At 32.1% G+C, this 25,210-nt stretch overlaps 2 protein-coding genes across 2 annotated transcripts in view; one reads left to right on the forward strand and one right to left on the reverse strand.

The window, feature by feature from the left end:
* The window catches only part of LOC129235242 (rho GTPase-activating protein 26-like), a 235,843-nt gene extending 235,351 nt beyond the window's left edge, over positions 1 to 492 (reverse strand). Inside the window, exon 1 of the mRNA XM_054868951.1 lies at positions 226 to 492. Coding sequence (XP_054724926.1) covers positions 226 to 379 — 154 coding nt within the window. The 5' untranslated portion in view covers positions 380 to 492. The remainder of the gene's footprint in view (positions 1 to 225) is intronic.
* Positions 493 to 3,903: 3,411 nt separating this feature from the next.
* LOC129235243 (zinc finger protein 330 homolog) overlaps positions 3,904 to 25,210 on the forward strand; it is a 32,896-nt gene continuing 11,589 nt past the window's right edge. Inside the window, 9 exon segments of the mRNA XM_054868953.1 lie at positions 3,904 to 3,942; positions 3,944 to 4,024; positions 5,428 to 5,453; positions 5,539 to 5,603; positions 9,474 to 9,553; positions 12,631 to 12,757; positions 15,938 to 16,042; positions 19,321 to 19,367; positions 20,606 to 20,723. Coding sequence (XP_054724928.1) covers positions 3,904 to 3,942; positions 3,944 to 4,024; positions 5,428 to 5,453; positions 5,539 to 5,603; positions 9,474 to 9,553; positions 12,631 to 12,757; positions 15,938 to 16,042; positions 19,321 to 19,367; positions 20,606 to 20,723 — 688 coding nt within the window.

Genomic DNA, 25,210 nt, shown 5'->3' on the forward strand with positions numbered 1-25,210 from the left:
AATAAAAAGAAGCAATTTATGAACTTCTTTTATTAATCAAGAAAATGTGAAATATTTATATTTGTAAAAGTGACTATAATATAAAAAATCTTCATGTTCAAAAGAGCTTTTCGAACTCATCAGTGTATTTAAAAGTTGACTAAATTATGAATTATTTACCAAAGAAAATTAACAGTTTGCTCCTAAAAATATAACAAGTTATTAGCGAAATTGCAATAAACTCACGTTTGGCAGCCGCTAGGAGATCTTTAACTTCTTTTATCAATACTTTAATTGATTGACTAGTTCTCTCCAATTCTTTTTCGTGGGCGTGTAGATTCTCACGAAAATAAGGACTGTTCGTAAGACAGTCCGTAAACTCCAGGGGTAATAATCCCATGATATACAATAATCAGTTTTTACCCTGCATAAGTTATGCGTTGGGTAAGATAAGATCCTGAATTATAAATGCATTCTTCAAAAGGGGAAAATTCATCAGAAACACATCAAATAACCGAAAATACTTTTCATACACATGCCTTTGCTACGGAGAACAACAACCCTGCTCAAGCCTTATTTCAACTAATAATGGAAATACTAGAATCTAGATTTCATTGAGACCTCTAGATGGCGCTGTGTTGTCTTATGTGTAAATTTCCGGTTCCGGTTTTCATCAAGTTGGTGTTACTTTTGGAAATAAAGTGTAAGTAAAGTATTTAAATGTTTTTAATAAAATAGTAAATGATTAGATCAATCTGTCTGAATGATTCTTTGTTAGTGAAACCGTTTTTTACATGTTAATCAGTATTTTCTGAACGTAATCATCTATGAAGTCTAAAGTTGCGTGGAATTCCTCCTAAGCAACTCAAATGCAATTGTTATCACGAAGTATCGTGGAAAAAATCGGCTTTGAAATTCTAGCTTCTTTAAAGAATATATATGTGTCCGAAAACAATTTAGAAATGATGTAATGTAATGAAATTTAAGTGAAGTGTAGAAGTTTTTCCTAACTTGTGTATTCTGTACTTTAAGATATTTGAAAATAGTCCGTGTCTTTGATAAACATTTTGCTTTATTTTTAAACGATTCTTACCTGACATGTTTGATATTTTTTGCGATTTTATTCAGATCTTAATTTATTTTAGTGCTGATTTGTTCCATGAACTGAAAACTTAAACTTAACTTATAATAGGTATTTACTATAAACTTGACACTGCATTTAATGATTTGTGTGAAGTTAATTAATAAGAAAGTAAATTTTACTATTTTAATTTATCAAGGAATAAGTTTAATTCTTAAGGGTTATTATTTAGATTTGGATTAGTATGAATCATGTCTCTATTTTCTTTGATAATATGAACAAGAAAAATGTAGGACATTTGTAATCTCCATAGGTAATTCATATTATCTCAGTGAATAAGACTTTTGAATCTATGAATCACATTTTCGTTATTTACTTTCACACACAGCTTGTGAACTAACTTGGCTTTAGATAAAAAACTAAATTTTTTCTCAAATACCAGAATTGTGTCAGTAAAGTAGATAGGAATTTTCTGACAGTAATGCTAATAAAATGTAACACCGACTTGACAAGTCTAAAGATCAAGATATATTAGCTAGACATTAAATTCAAAGGCTTAATCTACAGTTCAATTTTGAAGTAACTTTCTCCAAAACATAGATTAAAAATGATTTTATCAATTCCAATACACTATATAAATGCAGGGATGCACGCACAGGATGGTCAATTGCACAGACTGTGGCATTGCAATTTTTTGGGAGAGGAGTGATTTCTGAGGATTTTTTTTCTTTTTTTTTTTTTTTTGAGGGGGGGGGGAGAGTGTAGTATGTGACGATGCACCATTGCTCTGGGAGGGGGAGTACCATTATTAAATAAATGTCTTATTTTGAACTTCACAACCCAACCATTGCAAAAGCCTTGAGTCCTGTTCACTAAATCTGAAAAGTCACTTAATTAACTAAACAGCAAAAATATGTGTTTTTTTCTTTCTTTTTTTAATTAGCAAAAGCTTAAAAGCATTGTTATACATTTATCTAAATATTAATTATTTTCAAATTTCAATTAGTGTCAATAAAATGTAAATGAATATCGAATCAACTAAAAATCTAAATGTCTGCATTGTTAAAGGCGGCTCTGAACAAAGGTTCGGGCTCTAGGTTAAAGTTTGTTTTGTCAGGCACTGTTCAAGGCAAACTGTGATACCCATTAAAACTTCAAGATCAATTAGGTTCAATTAAAAAATTTGAAATAAAATTTAATGATCTGCTTAAAATAAAATTTATTGAATGAAATATGTTCAGAGGCGGACTAGGTCTTTTAAGAAGGCACCAATCTTGACTCTCAAAAGACACACAGGTTCAGATCGAAAAAAAAAAAATGCACAGGTTCATGGTTGCCACACTTACGTCCAAGGGACGGAATTCCGTCTTTTCAAAAATTTCGGCCATCGGATTTTTTTTTCCATGTTCAAAATGATTTTTTTAAATGAAACAAATTTTTACTTTTGAATCTCTCACTCTCAAAAAAGGTCTTATTCTTCTGGGGACAAAAAACTGGCCCATCTGCTAAAGTTAAAAAGATAAGCTGTTTTTTTTCCCCAAAAAAATAATTAAATAAATCACTCAATCTGTTGATTTCAACCATTCTTATCTTAATCTGGAAAATTTTATTAAAGTTTGCATTCAGATGCATTGTGATTTTGTAAAGTTTGCATTCAGATGCATTGTGATATACATCAATATGTATATCACAATGCATCTTATAGCCAGGAATCTCATTCCTGAATTTTTTTAATTACTATTTTTTGTATGAAATATGAACTATTTATGTAACATGAACCATAAAATCTGAAGCTTTTTTTCTAAAGTAGCAAATAGTAATTTTTTTTAATTGTTTTTTATTATTAAGTTCTTTTTCTGCTTTTACTTTCTAAAAATCTTGGACAATGATATGTTATTTTTTTTTTATTTAGGTTTTAATTTTTACTTAATCTTACAATTTGGTTTTATTATGTAGTTACAGCGTCAAAAATTAGCATTATATATGTCTAAAACATCAAACTAAGCGCTAACATTTTGGCGTCGCGAAATGGAGTCATGCGCTTTTCAGTCCTGGCCAATTTTTAGAGTGGCACCCATGCACAAGTTTGAGGATGCAAAAAAGAAAAAGGAAGGCGCAAGAATGCACAAATGGGAGTTCGCACCGGACCACGGGCCGGCAGGCCAGTCAGCCCCTGAATCTGTTGCTTGTTGAGCATGATTTCTTTTATGTTTTTCAATTGTCATTTAGTTATCTTCTCCCGTGTCTTGGTTTTTTGTTCTCCAAGGCTGACAGCTATGTATTTATGAATTTTACCTACAAAAAAATTTATGAAAACCAACTTTGCTCTGTGGTGTTTGAAATGCACAACTTATGCAGAAGCAAATGCGGATCCAACTTCTGGTTTTGGACGGGATCATCATCAGAAGAAAAAAAGGGGGGTCAAAGTGTTATTTTCATACAAAAATGTTGGTTCTGGGGTAAATTTTCCAAAATGTAACCCCCAAAAAAGTTGATTTAGGCTATATTTGGTTGCTTCAGGGGGGGCATGACCCCCCCCCCCCCTTTCTGGCTTTGTGCCTGTGGAGAGGTTATATACTTTTTAAAAAGTAGGAAAATATTCTGAGTACGTAACTTTCCCCTGAATGATTGTGTGATAAAAATGTAAGCATGCATTAAGTATGAGGCAACATGAATAAATGGTTTAGTTAATGAAAGAAAAGAAATTTTTTGTGATATGTAATAATTTTTACATAATTATTGTGTTCATTATTTTTTATTCAGTTACTTAATTTCAAAATTATTTTTATGTCTTTTATTTTTTACTTGCATGTATTTTAAATATTTTTTAGAATTAAACAAGCATGCCTAAGAAGAAAACAGGTCAGAGGAAAAAAGCTGAAAAAGCAGCGCATGCGGCAGAAAGAAATCAGAACTGCATTCAATCAGAAACCTCTAGCAGAGCATCCATGCAATGCTGCAATGGTAATATTTCTCATATAAATAAGAAAAATATGATGAGTTGAAAGGTTTGTAATAAAATTTTCTCATGTATCCTCTTTAAATATTTTTTTTTCAACTGATGAAATGAAAAAAAATTAAAAGTAAAGATAGATAACTCAAAACATCCATATGGTTAATATCAATTCATAGCAAAAACATAATTCCGAAAATTTTCGTACCGTATGGGACCCCATATTCGGAATACTCAAGACCAAGACCTCTCTTTCCAAGTTTCAAAATTTTCTGTATTTTGAATTGTAACTTTAAAAATATTAAAAATTCTCCTATTGTGCATTATTTTTCAGGTTTTTTCCTGGTTTCGCTAATGTTCACGCCAAATTTCTTTTATTTCTTGCTCAATCTGAATGAAAGTATACTTCATTGTGCTAAAACAAGCCTGAGATAATTTGCAGAATCCTTTGCACTCATACGGATGGTACAGCATAAAAAGCTAATGAATGTATAACATTAAGTAAAATAAATTAATTTTTAAGAAAAACTGTTTCAAAATTTACTATGCCAGAGAATGTTGGGTTTATGGCGTAAAATGTAGTATTTTTTACTAAACTCATTGTTTACTTCTGAAAAGTTGTGCGTATTATAGGAAATTGTGGTTTATAGATCAGCAGTTTAAATGTATTCTACTGTATTCAAAATGATCACAAACGAGTGTTCAGATAAGAAAGTCTTGGTTGCTGAACATTTTTTATTTTATGTTTGAAATGTATCATCAATATGTATATCACATCAGGATCATGTGTATTCTTCTCCCTGTTGTAATTTATCTATATGTTAAATACAGTAACCCTCTGTTGCATCACGACTTGTTGTATCGCTCATTGGATGTTTCAAGCTTTTCCTTTGTCTCCCGAAAAATTACCTTTTAAAAACAATGTTGCTTTACTTTTGGCATCACACTGGGGAAAATATAAAATTGCAGAAAAAGTGTGAGGGGTATTTTCTACTTTTTTCAATCAATGAACAAAACTGATATGTTTTATATGTTTTCCAGCCTTCTAAATTGGTTACAGTTTAAGCTGTGCAACTTCCAATTTGTATTCCACCCATGAAACAATAGAAATATTATTATTTTTTTTAAATTTATTTAAGAAAAACAATTGGTAAGCTTTTCTTTTTTTTTGCTTTTGTATAGAAAATTGTCCTAATATAATGACAAACTAATCATTTTGAAGGTCATATGACATTAATTTGCTTTGAATGAATCATTACGTTTTAAGATCTCAGCTACATCGCATTTTCCAATATATCGCACTTCTCCCATGTCTCCCTATGAATGCAATGTAACAAGGAGTTACTGTAGTATAAACTGATTCAAAATTGCCAATTCAAGTTTTATTTCTAATTCTCATTTTATTTTCCCTTAGGAATGTGACAAATGTGATAGGTATGTGTTACGGTTAATTTCAGTTTCTGTTTTCCAGTACTTATTTGACATATTCCTAATTAATTGTTAACTTTTTCTTTCCAGAAAGCAGAGAAAATAGAGCATTTTGTTATTTTTGTTCTAGTGTACAAAGAATCCCCATGTGTTGTCAGTGTGGTTAGTATAAATACATTTTTTAAGTAATCAAAATTATAAAATTTTTAAAGCTCAAAATGTAAGTGATGATTATAGAACATGTTGTCAAAGTCCTTATGTCAATGGTTGTGAAAAAAAACCAAGTGAATTTCATTATAACATCTCCCCAAGCCTCATCTCTCAACTGAACATCCTTCAATATGAGGACCATTTTAATGCAACTATATATATATATATATATATATATATAGTATATATATTCATAAACTTTCCATGTATATTTTTTTTTTTTTTTACTCTTTCTGATTGAAGATGATCTCACTTCACCAACTCTCTAACACCAGCACTACATTGCTAAAAATAAGTAAAAATCAAACACATGTAATGTAAAAATTATAGCCAAAATCTGTATTTTACCTAAGTTAAAAGTTTCCTCTATTAAATTGTGATAGTTTGGTAAAACTCCTTGAGTCTAGCTATCCTGCTCCACACAAATGTGTGCTAAGCATCATGTTCATGTCTCTATATAGTCAAGTAAAATTAAATGATTTAAGTTCATGTATTGACTGGCATGTGTGCTAAAAACTTTCATGCCTTTTCCATAACTTGAATGCCACTTATTACAAACAACTAACTAATCATATGGCAGGGGGTCACTGACGTTTCATTCGTACAGTAGAGCAGTGCTTCTCAACCTTTTTTACTTTGCGGCACACTTAAGAAATTTCTAGATCAATGGGGCCACACTGAGCTTAATTTCGCAATGGTAATATTGAAATGTTTTTATCCTTCACTGGTAAAAAGACAGGGGGGGGGGGGGGGGGGCTTTTTTCATATGAATAAAACAATTATAACTACGTAGTGTATTTAAACTTATTTAGAACTAGTGGTGCCCGCACGGCTTTTCCCGTAATAGAAAAATTAAAAGGTCTTTTGATTCGCCTGTATATTTACAAATAATGTATGGTGAATTTTCTCGCCAATTGGCTTGTACCTATGTTACGGTTCCACGTTATGATAATTTTGGTATCTGCGCCAATTGGCTTGTGCCCATGTTACGGTTCCACGTTATGATAATTTCGTAATTTACTCGTCCATCTTATGATAATTTTGTTCTTAAAATTGGAATAGAAAAAGAACCACATCGAATTTTTGAAAAATCGCTTCGAGGCGCACACCCCAATGCTAACAAACTAACTTTGTGCCAAATTTCATGAAAATCGGCCGAACGGTCTAGGCGCTATGTGCGTCACAGAGATCCTGACAGACAGAGAGACTTTCAGCTTTATCTTTATTACTAATAATAAAGCTGAAAGTCTCTCTGTCCGGAGGATGTCATGGATGTCTGTAGGATGTCTGTGACGCGCATAGCGCCTAGACCGTTCGGGCCGATTTTCATGAAATTTGGCACAATGTTAGTTTGTAGCATGACAGTGTGCACCTTGAAGCGATTTTTCGAAAATTCGATGTGTTTCTTTTTCTATTCCAATTTTAAGAACAAAACTATCATAAGATGGACGAGTAAATTACGAAATTATCATAACGTGGAACCGTAACATGGGTACAAGTCAATTGGCGAGAAAATTCACCATACATTATTTGTAAATATACAGGCGAACCAAAAGACCTTTTTAATTTTTCTATTACGGGCAAAGCCGTGCAGGTACCACTAGTTATTAGTAAAGATAAAGAAGTAGAAATATTTCGAATGTATTGAGGTTGATAATGAACAACAAAACTACCTATATCAGACTTTGCAGAAAATTATGATTCATAATTTTCATGATTTCATAGCATTTCTGTCAAGCATGTCATTAAAGTGCACATTGTAGTTAAACAATTTATTAAATAATGTTTCAAAAAAGAAGCAAGAAAGAAATTATAACCAAGCACCTAACTTCCGTTTGACATTAATGAGACACTTGAGCCTGCCTTGAGGAGCAAAGATGTTTGATATTCAGTTCTATGCTGGAAAGAGCTACACGAAGTTCTTAATCCAGGCTCTTTAGAGATGATCTCTTGCTGTTTTTTTTTTTTTATAAGTGTGAGGGCTGAGAAGCTGAGTTCGTAAACACATGTAAGTGAAAATGATACAGCACATCAGTTTATGCCAAGACAAGAGATTGTGGGATACTCATTTTGAACCAGCAACCAAAATTCGTCCAGAGCACTTCGTTCAACTTAAGTTTAAAAGTACGGTCGCTCTTAAGGTCCATAAATTCTTTTCGTGCCTTCAAAGAAAGGTCTTTAACTGATGCATCCGCAGATGAAGAGAATGGATCGCGAATCCACCCATACTGTTATATGTTAGTATTCTTGATATAGTGCCGAAACTTGTCCCGAAGTAGGACTAAATGCTCTGCCACCCCATTCAGCAGCTTTTCTTCATTGCCATTTCCTTCATACCATGTTGACAACTATTTGAACATGTCCAATGAGCCACGATCTACTTCCTCTCTCCACAGCGGAATTTTTGATTTGAACCCGTTTAGCTTGTCCATACATGTAACCCAAATCCTCTCCTTGTCTTTGCATTTTCCGATTCAACTCGTTAAGGTGTTCGAAAATGTCAGCCATGTACGCTAGTTTTGCCAGCCAATATTTGTCTTGCAACTAACTGGCGTACTGCATTTCGTTTTTTAAAATCAAAAACTGTCGTACCTCGGCCCTCAATTCAAAAATTGTGTGTAGTACCTTACCACATGAAAGTCAGCGAATCTCTGTATGAAGAAGTAGGGAGTGGAGATATGCCCTCCCCCCTTTCTTAACAAAGTACGGAGAAAAGGCGAAAAATAAACGGCCTCGCTTTTAAGAAATTCACGATTTTCACGACTTCAGGCAAAGCTGACTTCAGCTCATCTGGTAAGTTCTTTGCCATGCGAGCTTCACGATGGAGGAAACAGTGTATGGTTTTAATTTCTAGTTTGCTAAGTCTCAGAACAAAGCTTTGAGAAACCACGATAAAATGAAATTAGTATCGGAACTGGAAAAGAGGAAAACAAAAGCTAAAGCTGGGGCTGAAATTCTAGGAGGGAGGGCACGATCCCTGCCTGGGGGAGGGGGCAATACTCTTGTTTACGAAAGATTTAGAAAAAATTCTGCATAATTAGTTGGAAATTAGAGTCCGTTTTATAAATTGTAATAGGATCACAAGAAGTTCTTTTAAGAGGTGGGGCAGCAAATCCCGCCACTCCCCTTGTTGGGTATGTCTAATTGCACATGATGGACAAGATGAATTGAGAAATTACAGACCGATACAAACGCTATTCGGTCGTAACTTTAAAACAAAATACATCAAAGCTGTTTCCTTTTATAAAACTACGAAAATATCGCGGCACACCGGGTTCCTTGTCACGGCGCACTAGTGTGCCGCGGCACACCGGTTGCGAAGCCCTGCAGTAGAGGATATGAAATTGCCATTTATTTTTTTACAATGAAACAAGATAAATAATTAACTACTTGATATTATTTACAACTATGAGGTAGTCAATAAGTGCTGAGAAAAAGACATTAAAAAAGTTATCTTTTTTATTAATGCTTAAGCATCTGTTCATATGTATTCTCTTCATATCTATGCATTCTTTTTTCATTGTTCCTCTGACCAACATCCTCCCCCCTTTTTTTATAGAATTTATACCCTAATTAAATTAAATGCATTTTTTTAATGATATGTGCTAAAGCACCTATAATTTGGAGGGGGGTGGGGACTATAGCATTTTTTCCCTTCTTTTTTTAAATTTTTATTTAATATTTTTCTTTGTAATTCAAGTTTTCTAATTTCATGAATTTTGTGGATGTTTGGATAGATTTTTTTTAATTGAAATCAAGTTTAGTAAATAACTTATGACATCATGTATTGATCTTTATTTCAATATTTTTACTTGTCTCTAGGAAAAACAAAATGTATGTTGAAAACCGGAGACTGTGTTGTAAAACATCCTAGTGTCTATGCTACAGGTTTAGCAATGGTGGTAAGATGAATTTCAATTTTTATAACTCAAATTTCATTTATTTAAAATAAACTTTTGACTACTGCCGTATATACTCGCGTATAAGTTGACTCCCCTACTTTGAAGAGAAAAATCGGAGGCAAAGCGAAAACTTGTGTATAAGTCGAGTCTCTACTTTTGAAAAAATCGGAGCGTTTCGCCGCTAATTTTGAATTTAAATGTTATAAAAAGGAGAAAAATGAAATGTAATGGACATTTTTATGTTAAAGAACATCCGATTTTTATGATTTTGCATCAAAAGGGTTCACTTTTGGGATAGCAATTTTTGTAAACAGTTCGATTTCTCTGTTACGATTTTTTTACTGATTGCTTTTATTTTGATTTCATGTCTGTGAAGTATTATGCTGAATCCATATTATATTATTTTTAAAAATTGAGCAATAATTCGCGACTATCGAGAAAATTTGCGAACACGGCAATCCCCGCACTTTTTGCATAGTCCGCCATTTACTGTAATTATTTACTCTTTATTTCACAGTCAGACCATGTACAATCATAGCAGAATGTTTAAGTATTTACTTCTTTAGCATCTGCTCAAAAGGGATGGACTAAAATCGGGAAAATGATCATGTTTTCGAATGCTTTTTTCTAAGAAAAAAATCGAAAATTTTCAGAAATTCTGCCCCTCTTATAAGTCAACCCCCTAACTTTAAACATCATTTTGTGAATATATACGTTAGTTAGTTTTTAAAAGTGAGTATTTAATTGGTAATTCTGAGCCAAATAGTCTAAATTTCCAATTCACAAGTTTTTGTGATTTGCATATTTTGTAAAGCTTCAAAATAAATTTTCCTATAGTAATCACAATGGTTGGCTAAAACTGTGAGTTAAGCTCTATCAGTCAAGTGTTTGAGGATTTTTTCGAAGTTTTCATAGATTTGGCTCTTCCATATCAAGTTCTTTACCACTCCAAGCTACATTAAAACAGTCATCAGTACCAGAAAATTTGAAAACGTCTTGGAAGCTTCATTTTTCATATGCAGCTGTCAGGTAGAATTTTTGAGAAACACATTTAAATTTTAAATTGGTTTTAAAATTTAGAGAAAAAAATATTTGGGACTAATATCAAATCAAAAGAACTCAGAAATTTTAAAGAAAAGAAAAAGAAAAAACTTTTGAACACAACTAAACAGATTTTTAGAATTCAATTTTCCTACTGAAGAATATTAACTCTTTGCATAGTTCTTCAGAATTATTTTCAAGGATTTTGATCTTAAGTATTATTAATCCTAAAAAACCAAAATTTTATATCCCTCTCCAGGGCTCAAGAAAAGAAATGTATTTTTTAATAGTTGAAAAAATGGCAGAGGAAAATTAAGATGTTTCCCTGCTCCTGTATATCTTTCATTCTTTTATATTGTATATTTGCAGTTGGTGGTGTGCTCAAGTGCCACAGCACTCCTTGAATCAACCCTTGTTGCTTTAACTTTTCAATAAAGAACTAATATCACATTTTAATGGAAACGCTCAAGTATTCAATGCCAAACCATTGAGTTGATGTTTTATCAATGGAAAAACTAGAACCTAAACAGACTTTTAAAAGAACAAGTATATATGTCATTTTTTTATGATATCCTTTGAGAAAAAGCTCAATGATTCGCTTTCCCTACATAAGTCATGAACAAGAGAAAAATTAAACCAATAAGTTGAAGACCAAGAGCTAGCAACGCAAAGCAAGATCAGCAGAAGCAAACACTTGTGATTTACTTGTACACTATCACATTTGTTAAGCTTTATGACATTACTGTCTGCTGACGGTTACTACAGAATTGGCATACTGCCAGTTAAGAGGAGCTACCTAAGTGAGGGGGAAAAGAGAAAATTTTGATTCCCATTCTTTGTTTGTTTCAGTTTAACTTTGCGTAATTTCGAGCCTGACATATATCTACAAAAGCTGGCATCCCTAAAAGCTAATAGATGCGTCCATTTCTGCCTGCTAACCAGATGTTTGTCTTTTCATCTCATCGATGGTCAGACAGTAACTGCATTGCACATTTGAATGTGTAGTAGATCCTCAATCATCTGAAACTTTCTTACTCTGAACCTTGTTTAAGATATATTGTTTCCTTAAATTTTGTTTATTTATTTTTTGGATATTTAAAGCAAATCACTTCATAGGATCCAGAGGCAGCCATTCCTACTGGAGCATTGAATTATATTATCCGTTCTCTATCACTTCTTTTTAAACTCACCATAAATTTCTGAAACATTATAAATAATTGTAATTTCTAAAATTCTTTTAAATTCAAAAGAAATATAATCTGATAGTAATTGCTTAGTGTAGTGATTATTTTTAACTTCTTGCTTATGTTTCAAATTTAGAAACAAAATATAAAGTTGACTTCATTATCAATAACAAATTGAAGGTTAAAGTTGGCTATGCTACGTCATAGAAATTTACATTGCATTTACTGACTTGTGTGACACTTATTAAAAGAATTTATTGTGATTTACAGTATTAAAATTATTAAAAGCATCACACTTAGCAGTTATTTCCTAAAAGTGTATATGTTTACCTCCAGAGTCCAATGTCTTAAAGGTGATCTGATATCACTATGCTGTTGTGCTAAGCACAAAAGTTGTATTTGCACTTTTTACCAAAATTAAGTTACAGTCACCAAATGATTCTAAATCATATATTTCACCTAAATACATTGTTTTATGATTTTTTGTCAACAGAAAATATTTGTTTTGAAAATCTGAAAAAGTTGCATCTGGATCAAATACATTGGAGGCACAAAAATTTTGAATGGCAATTTATCATTTTAAACTCTGCTGCAGATATGACTTTTGCTCTCAGCACGGCATTGTGGTTGGAGCTTAATCACTACATGGTGACACTGCCAGGTTAGGTTTGCCCTGATTATAGTTAATCAAGATTCTACTGTATTGCTCTTTTTTATAACCCCAAAAAACCACCATATTATGAAGGGTTGCTGTATGAGTGCATGTATAATTTGATCTTTTTATTCAATTCGAATGTTAAGAATTTGCATATTTGATTATTGAAAAGTTGTTTTTATATTTTTCCCCCTCAGGGTGCCATATGTGATTTTTGTGAAGCATGGGTTTGCCACGGACGAAAGTGTCTTACCACTCATGCTTGCAACTGTCCTCTACAAGATGCATCATGTGCAGAATGTCAGAGAGGAGTCTGGGATCACGGTAAAAATTATGTAACAGTAAATAAAAACTTTTCATTGAGAAGATTCCAAGTAGATTAGTATTTATTATGAAATCTATTTCTTATAAGTTTAAACAGTTTTTTAAACATGTTTTCATTCATTTGTTGCTTGCCATTCTCGTCATTATTTACTCTTATATGATTTGCTGCTGTTAGTCAGTTTTGAATTCACCTTGTGGGAATTCCACAGAAAGTGATTCTGACACACCAAAAACATTTTTTCACTTAATATAGAAACAAATCTTATTTTTTGACAAAGAAATATCTGTTCTTTTTCATTCCTGCATCAATTTTGTGTATAAAATATTTTTATATCAGAATTTAGCCTCATTTTATAACATTTGTACGAAGTTTTAAAAAGAGCATTGTTAATGAAATAAATGTAAGAGCCATTTTTTGTACTTAATCATCTTTTTTTTTTTTGAAAAACTATCAAATATCATGAACACAGATGCTTTTCTATAATTATGAGTCAAATTTTGTTAATAAATACTTTTGATAAGTTTTTAACCCCCCAAAATATGCAGGGCAATTTTTTGTTAGTCACACATGCAACGCAAAAAGAACAAAAAGTTTTCTTCTAGGGTCAAATTGGGGGGGGGGGGGCTAGGAAGAAAAATATCTCATATCATAAATTAACTTGATACATAATATCTGTGACCAGATGCAAACTGGATTTTTATTAGGAAATCCCCTTTATAATGTTGCACACAGTCACACACATAACGCTCTAATGTCACGCACGTAACGCTATTTTTTTTTTTTTTTTGCTATTGTATGAGCTTTAGAAAAAAAATATTTGTGGGATACTTACTCAGTATACTTAGACACATGCTCGAAAAATACTTTTCATTTACCTTTTAAAAATTAACAGGAAATTACAAAATGCTATGAGCTATAGCTAATTTTCAAATTTTCTGAGTCTCACGTTGTATATAAAATTTTATTAAAAAAATTTTAGAATTTGCCTACAAAAACAGAACTGCCCACCCAAAATCTCTTAAATATCTTCTGTTAATCCAGTAGAAACTGCTAAGAAATATTTTTAAAATATCATATTGGTTTTTATTGTTATTTGCAACAAAATGGTATCAAAAAGTCACACACACAACGCTAGAATAGCCCCTTGTTGCAATGTCAAGGTAACCCTTGAACTAAAATGTCCTCAAAGGGGACTGAAAAATGCACATGATAAATGTTTTACATTGTTTTGTGATAGACAGAGTCCCAAAAAAGTATTTAGATGGGTCCCCAAACCTGCAAGGCTGCCACTGATGTTAGTATGATTATTAATGCACCACACTAAAAGAAGTTCTGAAAGGCAGAACTTTGAAAAAATTTAGTAAATTTTACTTATCAAATTCATTGAGATGTTAATTTTGTTAAGATTGGGGATGTTATTCCTGAAAGAACAGGTCGAAAAGGCAGGCTCTTTAAAATGAACGGTGCAGTACAATCTCTTCGAAAAATGAACAACCGCAATTTCGAATATTATGCTGTTTCACTAATAGTACTCTTGCTACATTTAGCTCAGCCAATCATGTTAATGGTGAAAGGTTTAGAGCATTGCTCTAGAAGTGATTTTTTTAGTTTGCTCACTCGTTCATTGTTTCTCTTATTAGCCTTTAAGGCTAACAGTAAACATGTATGCATGCTGTTTTGTTTCTCTTTCCTATTTTGTGATAAAGCATTCAGCATCACTTGTGCTTCACCCTTCCAAGTGTGATGGTGCACCCCCCACAAACGCTACGGAGCACCCCCTCCAGAATGAGTGCTCCCGTCCCTAAATGAAATTTAAAATCCTCTCAAATTATGCCCCCTTAAAAATTTCAATTTCGATAGCATAATCTGTACCATGACCCCTCTCCCTCTTGTGGGCACCCCTGCATTTAAAACTTTAGAGTGAATAATAATAATTTTGGAAATTAAGCTTAGAAAGAGAATTAGTTAACATGAAATATTTAGTTCGCACAGCTGTGCAATCTACACAAAATAAAAGGAGGTTAAAATTAATTCCTTGTTAGGTAGATTTAATATCAAATTCATTTATCTTGTGTCATGAATAATTTATTAATTGAATTTTAAGCAATCACTAGCTTAAATTTGATACACATTATAGCATATGTTTGCCTCCTATTTTCAGCAGCTAAAGGAATTATATGATTTTCCATTTCTTGATACTAATAGATTCTAGTCAAATAAGAAATATTTACTCATGAAGAATTGTGGCAGCAATGCTAGATAATTTCTAATGAAAACCTGAGATGTCATAAGTTGCAAATAAAGCAATATACAAACCTAAGATGCAACTGAGTTGGATGTGTAATTTATCCACGTGGAATAGTTCGAGTTATAACTTGTGTGTTTGAAAGAGGTGAAAAGTGACTATAATGGCAAACTTTACATTTTAAAATATTTCATTCTAACAAGAAATAGTGCTTTTTTGACATTTAGACATTTCCATAAACACATTTCGAAAATTATTTAGTTCAGATTGAGCATTCTTTGCACTCATCTTTAGCTACCGTGAACTAATTGCAAAAAATAAGTGGTGGTAGTTAGTTAGTTATTGTATAGGATTGTCGTGAAAACCATGGCTAAATATTGCAATTTGAGTTATTTTTATAGGATTTAAATTTTAAATCTTAAATATGCACTACTTGTTCACAATTGAATATGATGCTTGAAATTTTGTTTAGTGATCAGAAAGCTTTTTGTTTTTTGCTCATCTGGTGTTTTATGATCATTACAAAAGTATGTGTAAATGATCTTTTCTAGAGCTATAAGAATATTTCACTGAGCCTAGACCTTTGTATGAAATATTTTTTGTGTAGAATGAGGTACATATTTTCAGTTAACATATTAGGGTATTAATATTTCATCACTGAAAAAAGGTTAGCATTAATATACATCATATATCATTTGTGTTATGTTCTAAATAATTTCCTATCTTATTTTATGATTATTGATTAAGAATATGCATTATAATGTGTGAAAATACTTTTTATGTATTAAATTGAGTCAAATTGTTCTAAGTACTTTCATATTGCTAGAGTTTTTGCTGATATAGAATTTCAAGTAAAATTCATTTAGTTAAAAATATAATAAATTACAAATCATTGAAAATTTTTAAAAATCTGATTTAGAATTTTACCTTTTAGGTGGACGAGTGTTTAAATGCTCTTTTTGTGATTCTTTTCTTTGTGAAGATGATCAGTTTGAGCATCAAGCTAGTTGCCAATTTTTAGAATCTGAAACTTTAAAATGTGAGTTATGCGATATTTGTATTCTTAATTTAGTTTTTTCATTTAAAGTGTTTATAAGTGCTCTTTAATCTCACTCTGTACCAAATCAATCTTTTACATTAAAAAAATGTTGACATGGTTATTTAGTTGTATACCCTGTTATGTCTTACATGGGCCACATCACAAGATTTTCTTGCTGCAAAACACTTTAAAAGTTGTACAATTTTTAAAAGTTATTATTAATTGTAAATTTTATACTAATCAGTTTTGAAAGTGAAAAATAGATATACACTTTATTTATTACTTTAGTCTCACTTATTTCTTCAATTTTGGAACAGATAAATGACATTTCTGTTCTTCTATATGTTTAAATTTTCTTAAACGTTGTTAAAACTTTAGTCTTTTTTTTTTTTTATAATACTCCCTCTGACATTTAGTAAAGCTTCACAACAGCAGTCAGACAGCTGTTTAACATATTTTTAAAAATTCAGTCTGCACGTTTGTTAAATAGGGAGATTCACTTTTTATAATATTTTGTGCTAAACTCACAAAAGCACTACAGTGATGGCCAGAATTGAAAGGACAGCAAAAAATTTGCTCAGAGAAAAAAAATTCTGAACTAATACAGTGAAATTTTTACACAAAACGCCTTTTTATGCTAGAAATCATTGTTGAATGCAGAACATTTGAAAATACAAAATATAAATATTTTGCCGTGGCAGTGATTAATATCAAAATGTCACTGTTATGAGCGTTTTGCCCTGAAAACCCCCCTTGTTTTCCAACATCCTCCTTTTATTAATCACTTTTTATCAGTCTTTATGTCATGGAAGTTGAAAAAATTTATCCTGGTTTTTTCAATGGAGAAAATGAGTTCTTGCCTTTTTTGATATTGAATACCATTTTTTCATACTTCGGAAGCTAGAAGACCTCAGAAAGTTTCCATTAAACTCAGATCGAGCCTTTTGTCCAGCCAGTACAGTAATTTCCCGGCTTAAGTAGCAAGCAATGATTTTGAGATTTGAGAAACATGTAATTAGCCACTATCCTTCTAGAGCAAATTGTTTAAACTCGTAATTAAGGGTGTTTTCGGCTTTTAAAATATAGCTCAGTACATCAACATTGCTCTCAGAATTCATTCTGCCCTGCACAACAAAAAAAAAAAAAATTAGTATAGTTTCTGCCCATTGCATAACTTTTTCAGACCCTTTGAGAGCCGCCTCTGAATGTTTGCCTTGAATTTTTTTTTACCTTCACAAAGATCGTATCAGGAGTAGCAAAAGCCATCTATATAGTCCATCCCATTTAAACTTTTTCACTACATTATCCCACTTTTTACCCATAACAACTTATTTCTGACACGCTCAACTCTTGGTCTCTTATGAACTTTTTTAAGAGTCAGTCATGACATTAGTTTCGCATCATGACTTGAACTTTTCTCTTTTTGTAAATCGTGTTGAACTGTTTGAGAACTGCATCGTAACTTGAATTCTCATCTAATATTGCTTGATGTTTGTTTTTTAGAGCAAGTCCTTTTTATTATAATGCGTGTCACAGGTATAGAAGCAGAAGATTTCCTTCCTAATTCTGCTGCTGCCGTGTCTTAACTGCATGTATGCCTGACACGTGCAGATCATTTCTTTTTCAAGGTCTACTTTCCTATTGTTTCTTCCTTTTGATGGTTCACCTGAATTCGCTTTCATTAATTATTTTCCAGGTATGTTTTCGTGTTCAATTTTCCTCCAAGGCTCTCGGGGAGGATAGCAAGTTATTGGGACCTTCCCTCTTGCTAAACGCAAAGGGCCTTGTGAACTTAGGGACCGATCCTCCCCTTGAGAAAGTGTCGGTCCCTGGTTCACCTTTTTTCATTTTTATTTTCATGTGTTTAGCATCTTCAATGTTATCTAGATTGTTTATTCATGAATATATATATATTATAATTCCTAATAGTAACCTTCATCCCTAAATGATGCCATAGTAACAATCAGCATCAAAAGCATTAAATTGAAGATAAAATTTCATGACTCCAAAGTAAATCTTTTTTTTATTTTTATTTCATTTTCTGCCCTTGTAACTAAATTTTATTTTGTTACAAAAGAGAAGTACAGTAGACTCCCGATTAAAATCCGGCTGGCGACTATCCAGACTCCGCGCTATCCGGCCTGGTAAAGAATGTTTAAAATCGATCATTTGTAAAACTGGTCATGGAATACTAAAACGTTTTTCTTTTTCTACCCCCTGCCCGCAACCTCCGTGCAGTCTGATCCCCCTGATGATTGTCATAAGAGCTGTATTTTTGCCACCAAATGTAACAGCTCTTTGCCGACCAATGGATCAGGGTATGTTTCAAATGCCAAAGAGAAGGAAGGTATCTCCGCCGATTTCTAAAATTGTTGAACATAGTTATGACGTAGGAACGGGGCTTGGAACTTTACTTCGAAAATTGTTCGAAATTGGAGCCTTGAAGTGCAATGGTTGGCCATCTTCTGTAGCGTTAAGGGTAGGGATGCTGTCAAGAGCTATCCCTCAACTTTTCAATATTGAAACTTCAAAAACTTAATGCTAGTGGGTCTACATTAATGTAAGGGGAAAGACTTAAAATCAGGAGCTTTTCCCCGGAATTTTTTCCAGAATTGAAGTTTGGAAAACGTAATTGAAGGCCCTCATTAACGATATTTTCGAAAAGTTTTCGATTCCAAGTGATTTTTTCGAAATTGAAGCTCCAAGAATTCAAAATTTTCAACGATCTTCAATGACATTAGAGAGAGGGGGGTTGAGGTACTCCCCTGGAGAATTTTTGTAATTAATGTCATAAAAATACAGTTGTAAGTGATTGTTTGTGATGTGTTGGAGGGGGGGGGGGGGGGGGGAGAGTTTGGCGACCTTTTCCCGAAGCTTTTTGAATTTACAAATCTTTTGGGGTTAGCGATTGTCCCAATCGCCCCCTCCCTTCTGTGGATCCGCCACTGATTAAGTTCTCTTTCTGGGAATGCTTTCTATTAAAAATCAATGTAAGCGCCAATTTTTTCCAATAAGCATCATAAAAGCTGTAGAAAGAGAGGCTATATTTGAGAAACAGGGTTTGAAAAAGTTTATTTATGAAACAAAGTTCATAAAATAGAGAATACACATCATTTTTTAAAGTCATTTCTTTTGCACAAGTACTGGTTGCTCAATCAAGCAAATAGTTGGTTTTTACTCCTATTTCAATTATTATTTATATGAATGTAATCTTGTAATTGAAATGTGGATCTAAAATGTGTGCATGCTTCTCAAAAAATCTTCTTTTCTTTATTTAGGTCAGTCATGTAACAGACTTGGTCAATATTCTTGCTTAAGGTGTAAAGTAAGTGTACATTATGTACATAAATATATGTATATATATGTATGTATTATTTGTTAAAATATAAATACATTTTTATTGTAATCTCAGATATGTTTTCTATTCTGTAAATTATTTAAAGAAATTTTTAGTTGTACTTAATTTGTTTAATGATCTATGAACATTAGTTTACCTTAAGTCCTCATAAGTAGTTTTACTCATGTGGAAATGCCAATTTAATTTTAATTTGTTTTACAATTGTCATCGGTAGATAATTGAAAAGATGTGAAGAATGTTGTCTTTGCATATAATAATACTGCTAAAAATATTTAGTAGGGACTCATTGTCACTAGAAGTATTTAGTATGTGCATTTTCTTCATTGTGTAGCATAAAGAAAATGAAGAAGCCAAATACATTATCTGTCTATTTGAACATAGTTTATATGCTTTTTTAAAAAAAGCATATAAACTATGCAAAGTCATCCCAAAATACAAGCAACATAGGCTAGAAGAATGGCTTGAAATCATTATGTTTTTCTTTGATCAGTGATTCATTTGAATTAAGTGATTTCTCATTTTTACTCTGACATTTTTTAGCTCTAAACTTTAAGCAATAAGTTAAGCTTTAAAGTGAGAATTTAGCATGGGGAATTATGGTGTGAAGTGGCGAGATACTCCTTTAAAGAAAGTTTTTTTTTTTCTTGTCATTGCATCGAAATGATTGTATTTAAAAAAAAATGTCCCTTATTGTTTGACTCCATTTTTAGACTGTAAAAATGTCTTCCCTTCATCACATGCATCAGCAGTTATAATTGCAAAATTCGTAATATAGATGTGCTGCTGTTTACGTAGTCTTTTTAAACTAATCATGTTGAAACTGGTTTTTCTCTAAATGACAATTGCTGCTACTTCTATGGCTAATTTATACAAAATTTTGACTGTTCTTTTGAAATACACATTCATGCTATTCTTTAAAAGCTTATAGTTCTCAAAGAGCAACATGTATGTATGTTTTTTTTTCTCTTTGTGTATTGTTATAGGTTAAGGGATTGATTCTGTAATTTTTCTACTTTGTCTAACTGAATGTCATCTCATTAAAATTGCCTTATCTTTCAGAAACAAATGAAAATTGCAAATGATTTTTACTGTATCTTATGTTAGACATAAAAAAAGAAAAGTACAGGTTATATGAAATGATAGACATTTCTTAAAATTTGTAATTTCATATGTTTTTTGCTTAATTTTCTTATTGATTCAATCAGACATGTTACTGTGAAGATCATGTAAAAAGGAAAGGCTTCAAGTATGAAAGAAATCAACCTATTCCTTGTCCAAAATGCAACTATGATACACAACAAACAAAAGATCTAAGCATGTCAAGTAAGTATGTTAAATGTGTTATTCAGTGAAACTTCTCTGGAGTGACCACTCTCCGTTCCTGGAGAAAGTGATCGTTAATAGAGGTTGTTCACTCTTAGAGGTCATCTTCAAAAGTGCAAAAAACAAGAATAACATAGATAGAAATAATTTATATGCTTATAGAATATTCAAGGCTCAATTAAGGAATCGAGAGGCCGTAGCCAAACATTTTTGGTGGGGTAATTACTGTAAAAAATATATTTAAATAAAAAAACTAAAATTCTTCTTTTCAAATTTTTAATACATTTATGCATATGAAGGGAAATTTACCTGCTTCAGAAGCTTTGTTTTTTCTGAATCAACTTTTTCTAATTTGTCTTTTAGCTTCAAAAATAAATTATTAAAGCAATCATTTGTGCAACCTGAGAACAGAATGAACCTATCTATTTTTCAACTGTTCAAATGTGTGAAAAATAGATTCTAACCTCTAAACTTAATTGATAATGCCCCTGTGAAATTTTGAAGAAACAACCTTTTGAAAATTGGAAAATTGCTGTCATCATCAACATTCCACACTGACCTACGCACGCTTGACCCATAGCGAGATATACCTGTGTCACCTTAGCTTCCCAAGGGTGTGAAAACTACCCCCTCCTTTTTGTAACATTTTTGGAGCTCTAAACAAAGGAAACTTGGGTCATGAAAGGAATCCATTTAAAATTCCCTGAAGAATGCATTTTACTCCCAAACTTGACACTTGCCTAATCCTAAGCTAGAAACATTGATGTGCTTCCACATTGCCTTTCTTTTGTTATCTCTCTTTTGGTTTCTCTAAAAAATTTTATCATTTGTTGGTGTTTTTTGCCAGTCACTGTTAGAGGTTTTGATGGTCTCTCCCAGATAATTTTTAGCATTGAGTAAATAGAGTAGGAAATCAGTGTTTTAGAAAATTGGTCGTTAATGGAGGTTGTCGCTGTATTGAGTTGGTCACTCATAGAGGTTTCACTGTATATGCGTTTTAAATTTATATAAATGAGGTAAACATTCTTTTCGTATCATTTTACTTAATTTATAAATTTTATTATCAATTGCATGACATTTATGTCCATAGATATATACATTATATGGCTAAAAGTGTTGGGATACTTTCAAAACTTCTCATTTTTACGGATTTCTCGAGAAATAAGAGACCAATTGTGCTGTAATTTTTCCCCCATAAAAAACATACTCCGGCTGTCATTTTCCAATAAAAGTTGAACCTACTATTCATTTAGGAGACCATTAGGGGATCCAAGACTTATTGAAATTTGGCTCATTAGATCACTAATAACTTTTTGAATTTTAAAGATATCAAGCTGGAATTTTATTATGAGTTGCAGGATCTACTTGTGCTTTGGATTATGAAGGTTATGAATTGCTATCTTTCAGGCATGAGCAGTTAATATTTAATTGCTTTAAACATTCATATTTTATCAAATTTTCATTGTTTTAACTTCAAATTTTATTATTGTATTTCTCTTATATGCTGTCAAATATTCTGAAAGTTTAGTAATGTTTGACAGAAAACTCTGCGTGTTATGAGCCAGAAACTTTCAAATAAAATTTGTATTTTTGAAAGAAATGCTTATGTTACTATGGGCATAAGAGATACTTTCACGCAATTATAAAAATTAATTCTACATAGTTCGTTAACTTATTTGTTTAAAATTTTAAGGGGGAGGGCTCAGATATTTTCCCCATAGAAACCAATTTCAGTACAGATACAAGTTATTAAAATTTGCCATTTTTAATAACTTATTCATTAATTGCTGGAGAGGAAAAGTGTTTACATTTTTGCAAAGAAAAAAGTACTAAAAGTAAGAAAATTCTAATTTTAAAGGGGGCTTGAGCTCCCTCACCCTCATATGGGCGCCCTTGTTCCCAGCTATTAATAATAAAGGATGATCAAAACCTTTTTTAGGTTTCTCAATTTTTAGCTGATCCCCTAAACATACAGTAGACTTAATTTTTATTAGAAAATTATAGATGGAGTGTACCTTTTATGTGAAAAAAATTAAAGTGCAATTGTAGCCTCTTATTTCATGAAAAATCTTTAAAAATGTGAATATTTGAAAGTGTCTCAATACTTTTGGTCGTATAGGGTAGCATTTTGTTCCTTCTGGGCTTCAGAATGCTAAAATGACAATTCATGTCAGCTAAAAGAGATATCCATAGACTGCTTTTTCTTACTCCACTTTGCAGATAAGGTTTTTAAATTTTTAATTGCCTAAGCTTTTACCCTAGGGGCAGACCCCGAAGAGTTCCTATTTTTCCTACTTTTTCCTACTTTTTAGAGCTCTCTCCTTATTTTCCTATTTTTCCCTTTTTTTCCTACTTTTTCTTTTTTTAGTATAGCACTTCTAATTGTGCATTGATTTATTTTTACAATGCCGCACCGATAATTTTCTGCATGTTTCAATTTTGAAAAGCAAAAGAAACAAGCGGATCCTGAGCTTTTCATTGACTGACTACAGTAATTACTAAGGAATGCTGTGGCGTCTGCATGTTTAAAAGTTAAATTTTCACAAGTGACTTTTTTGATGCTGCGGCGTTTATGATCGACTTTTCTTTTTATAGCCCCGACTTCAGTCCTACTGTTTCCACGAAATAATAAATAAATAGATACTGGCACATTCTGATGCAATTATATATTATTTACCCGTCAATTAGAAGCTTTAATTAAAGTAAACAGCCGACTTCAAAAAGTGCGTGAAAAGCTGAATTTCCTATTCGCCAATTTTTTGTATAAATGATTGCAAGTGAAATGGAGCTCTATTTAAACAGAAAGGCAATGTAAAATCTTAAAAGGAATGTAAGGAAACAAAAATGAAAAACCTGTACACTGTACATATTTTATTGATGTTAGTACAAAATAAAAGCGACAGATAACAAAAATTCGCAAAACAGACCACTTCAAAAATAATCGCAAAAACTAACTTTTTTCATACGTAAATATGATTATCGGGCATTTTAAATCGTAAACATGATTACAAAATTTATGAAATTTAATTTTCTTTCCTTGCAAAGCGTGTATTTGCAAAAAAAAAAAAAGAGAGAAAAAAGAAAACATGGCAAAACCTAGATGGGCAAAACGTTTCCGATTTTCGGAGAAAAATCGGAGATCAATTTAAATGCAAGATTCCGTTTTTATTTCTTCACAGTTTTAAAAGTTGGGGGATAGAGCCACAAGCAAATATGTACTGTATTTTTTTTCTTTTTATATAATGGGTATTTTCTATTCTGATATATCATCAATATCGAGGAGTAGCTCATTATTTTTTAGTGCTGCATGTGGCAATGCAGCATTTCTGAACATTTTAAATTTTTTTGACAGACTTACTCTTTTCAGGGTGCGGTAATAATACCGATGTGGCGTATCTACTGTAAGTTATTGTATTCAGGGCGCCTGATCAAAGGGAGGGGAGAGAGAAAGAGATATATGCAGGCATTTGATGCCAGATGCTCCCCACTTACTCTCAATTTCGTGAACAATTTCCAAATGAATATTTTTGTTGTATGGTGAGGATTGAGAGAGAAACTACATGCCTTCTCTTTTATGCACAGAGAAATATTAGTATTGTTAGTATTGTCCATTTTCCACGAGAAGGCACCTGACTCCTCCCTCGTCACGTGGTATCCGATAATTCTATTTCGCTGTTTTCGGCAGAAGGTATGTTCGGATCATAGCATTTTGTTGTAAAAGCAGCAGTTTTTAAAATGCAAGAATAACCAAAATGACAACAGACAAGTGAAGCAAGTGATGTAATGGCCACTAAGACTTTTTTGCACATTAAAATGCACGCCCAAATTAAGGCTGTCTGGTTGTTTCCTTCAGAAGCACGTCGATTGCTTACCGGTCACCCCCGTGTAAAATGGAACTCTGCGTTTCGAGGAGGCGTGGCGAAGTGTCTTCTTGTGAAAAATGGATAATAACTGATCTTTGTCTGTAATAAAAATGTTATGTTTACCATACATGGATTTTTCCTTTTTTTTTCCGGTGACCAAAATTTTGGAACAAGGAGGTATAAAATCATCAAACCAATAAAACAATATTCGTTTTTATTTCTTGATTAAAATTAAAACTGGCCGGTCATTTTGATTTTTCCCCCGGGGGTGGCTAGCAAAGATGTATACTGAATGCAAATTTCATCTGAAAACAACAAAAACCGCACAAACCTGTATAGTTAAGCATTAATTTTCCAAAGCCAGGGAGGGGAGAAATTGACCTCACTGATCCTCGTAAATGAATTGCCGAAACAAAAATTTATGTTGAATGCTAAAAATACATAACATAATACAAACTCTTTAGTTTACTTATTTCGTTATTTATTTAGTTTAATTATTTTATTATAATTTTTATGTCCCATACTTAAGAATAAATTTATTTTAATTCTGCATTTTTAGTCTTTTTCCTTTTTTTTTTCAAATTTAAAGATCTGTTCCTTTTTATGCAAGAAGAATGCATGTCA

Source organism: Uloborus diversus, chromosome 2 (assembly GCF_026930045.1).
Source record: "Uloborus diversus isolate 005 chromosome 2, Udiv.v.3.1, whole genome shotgun sequence".
Lineage (NCBI taxonomy): Eukaryota > Metazoa > Arthropoda > Arachnida > Araneae > Uloboridae > Uloborus > Uloborus diversus.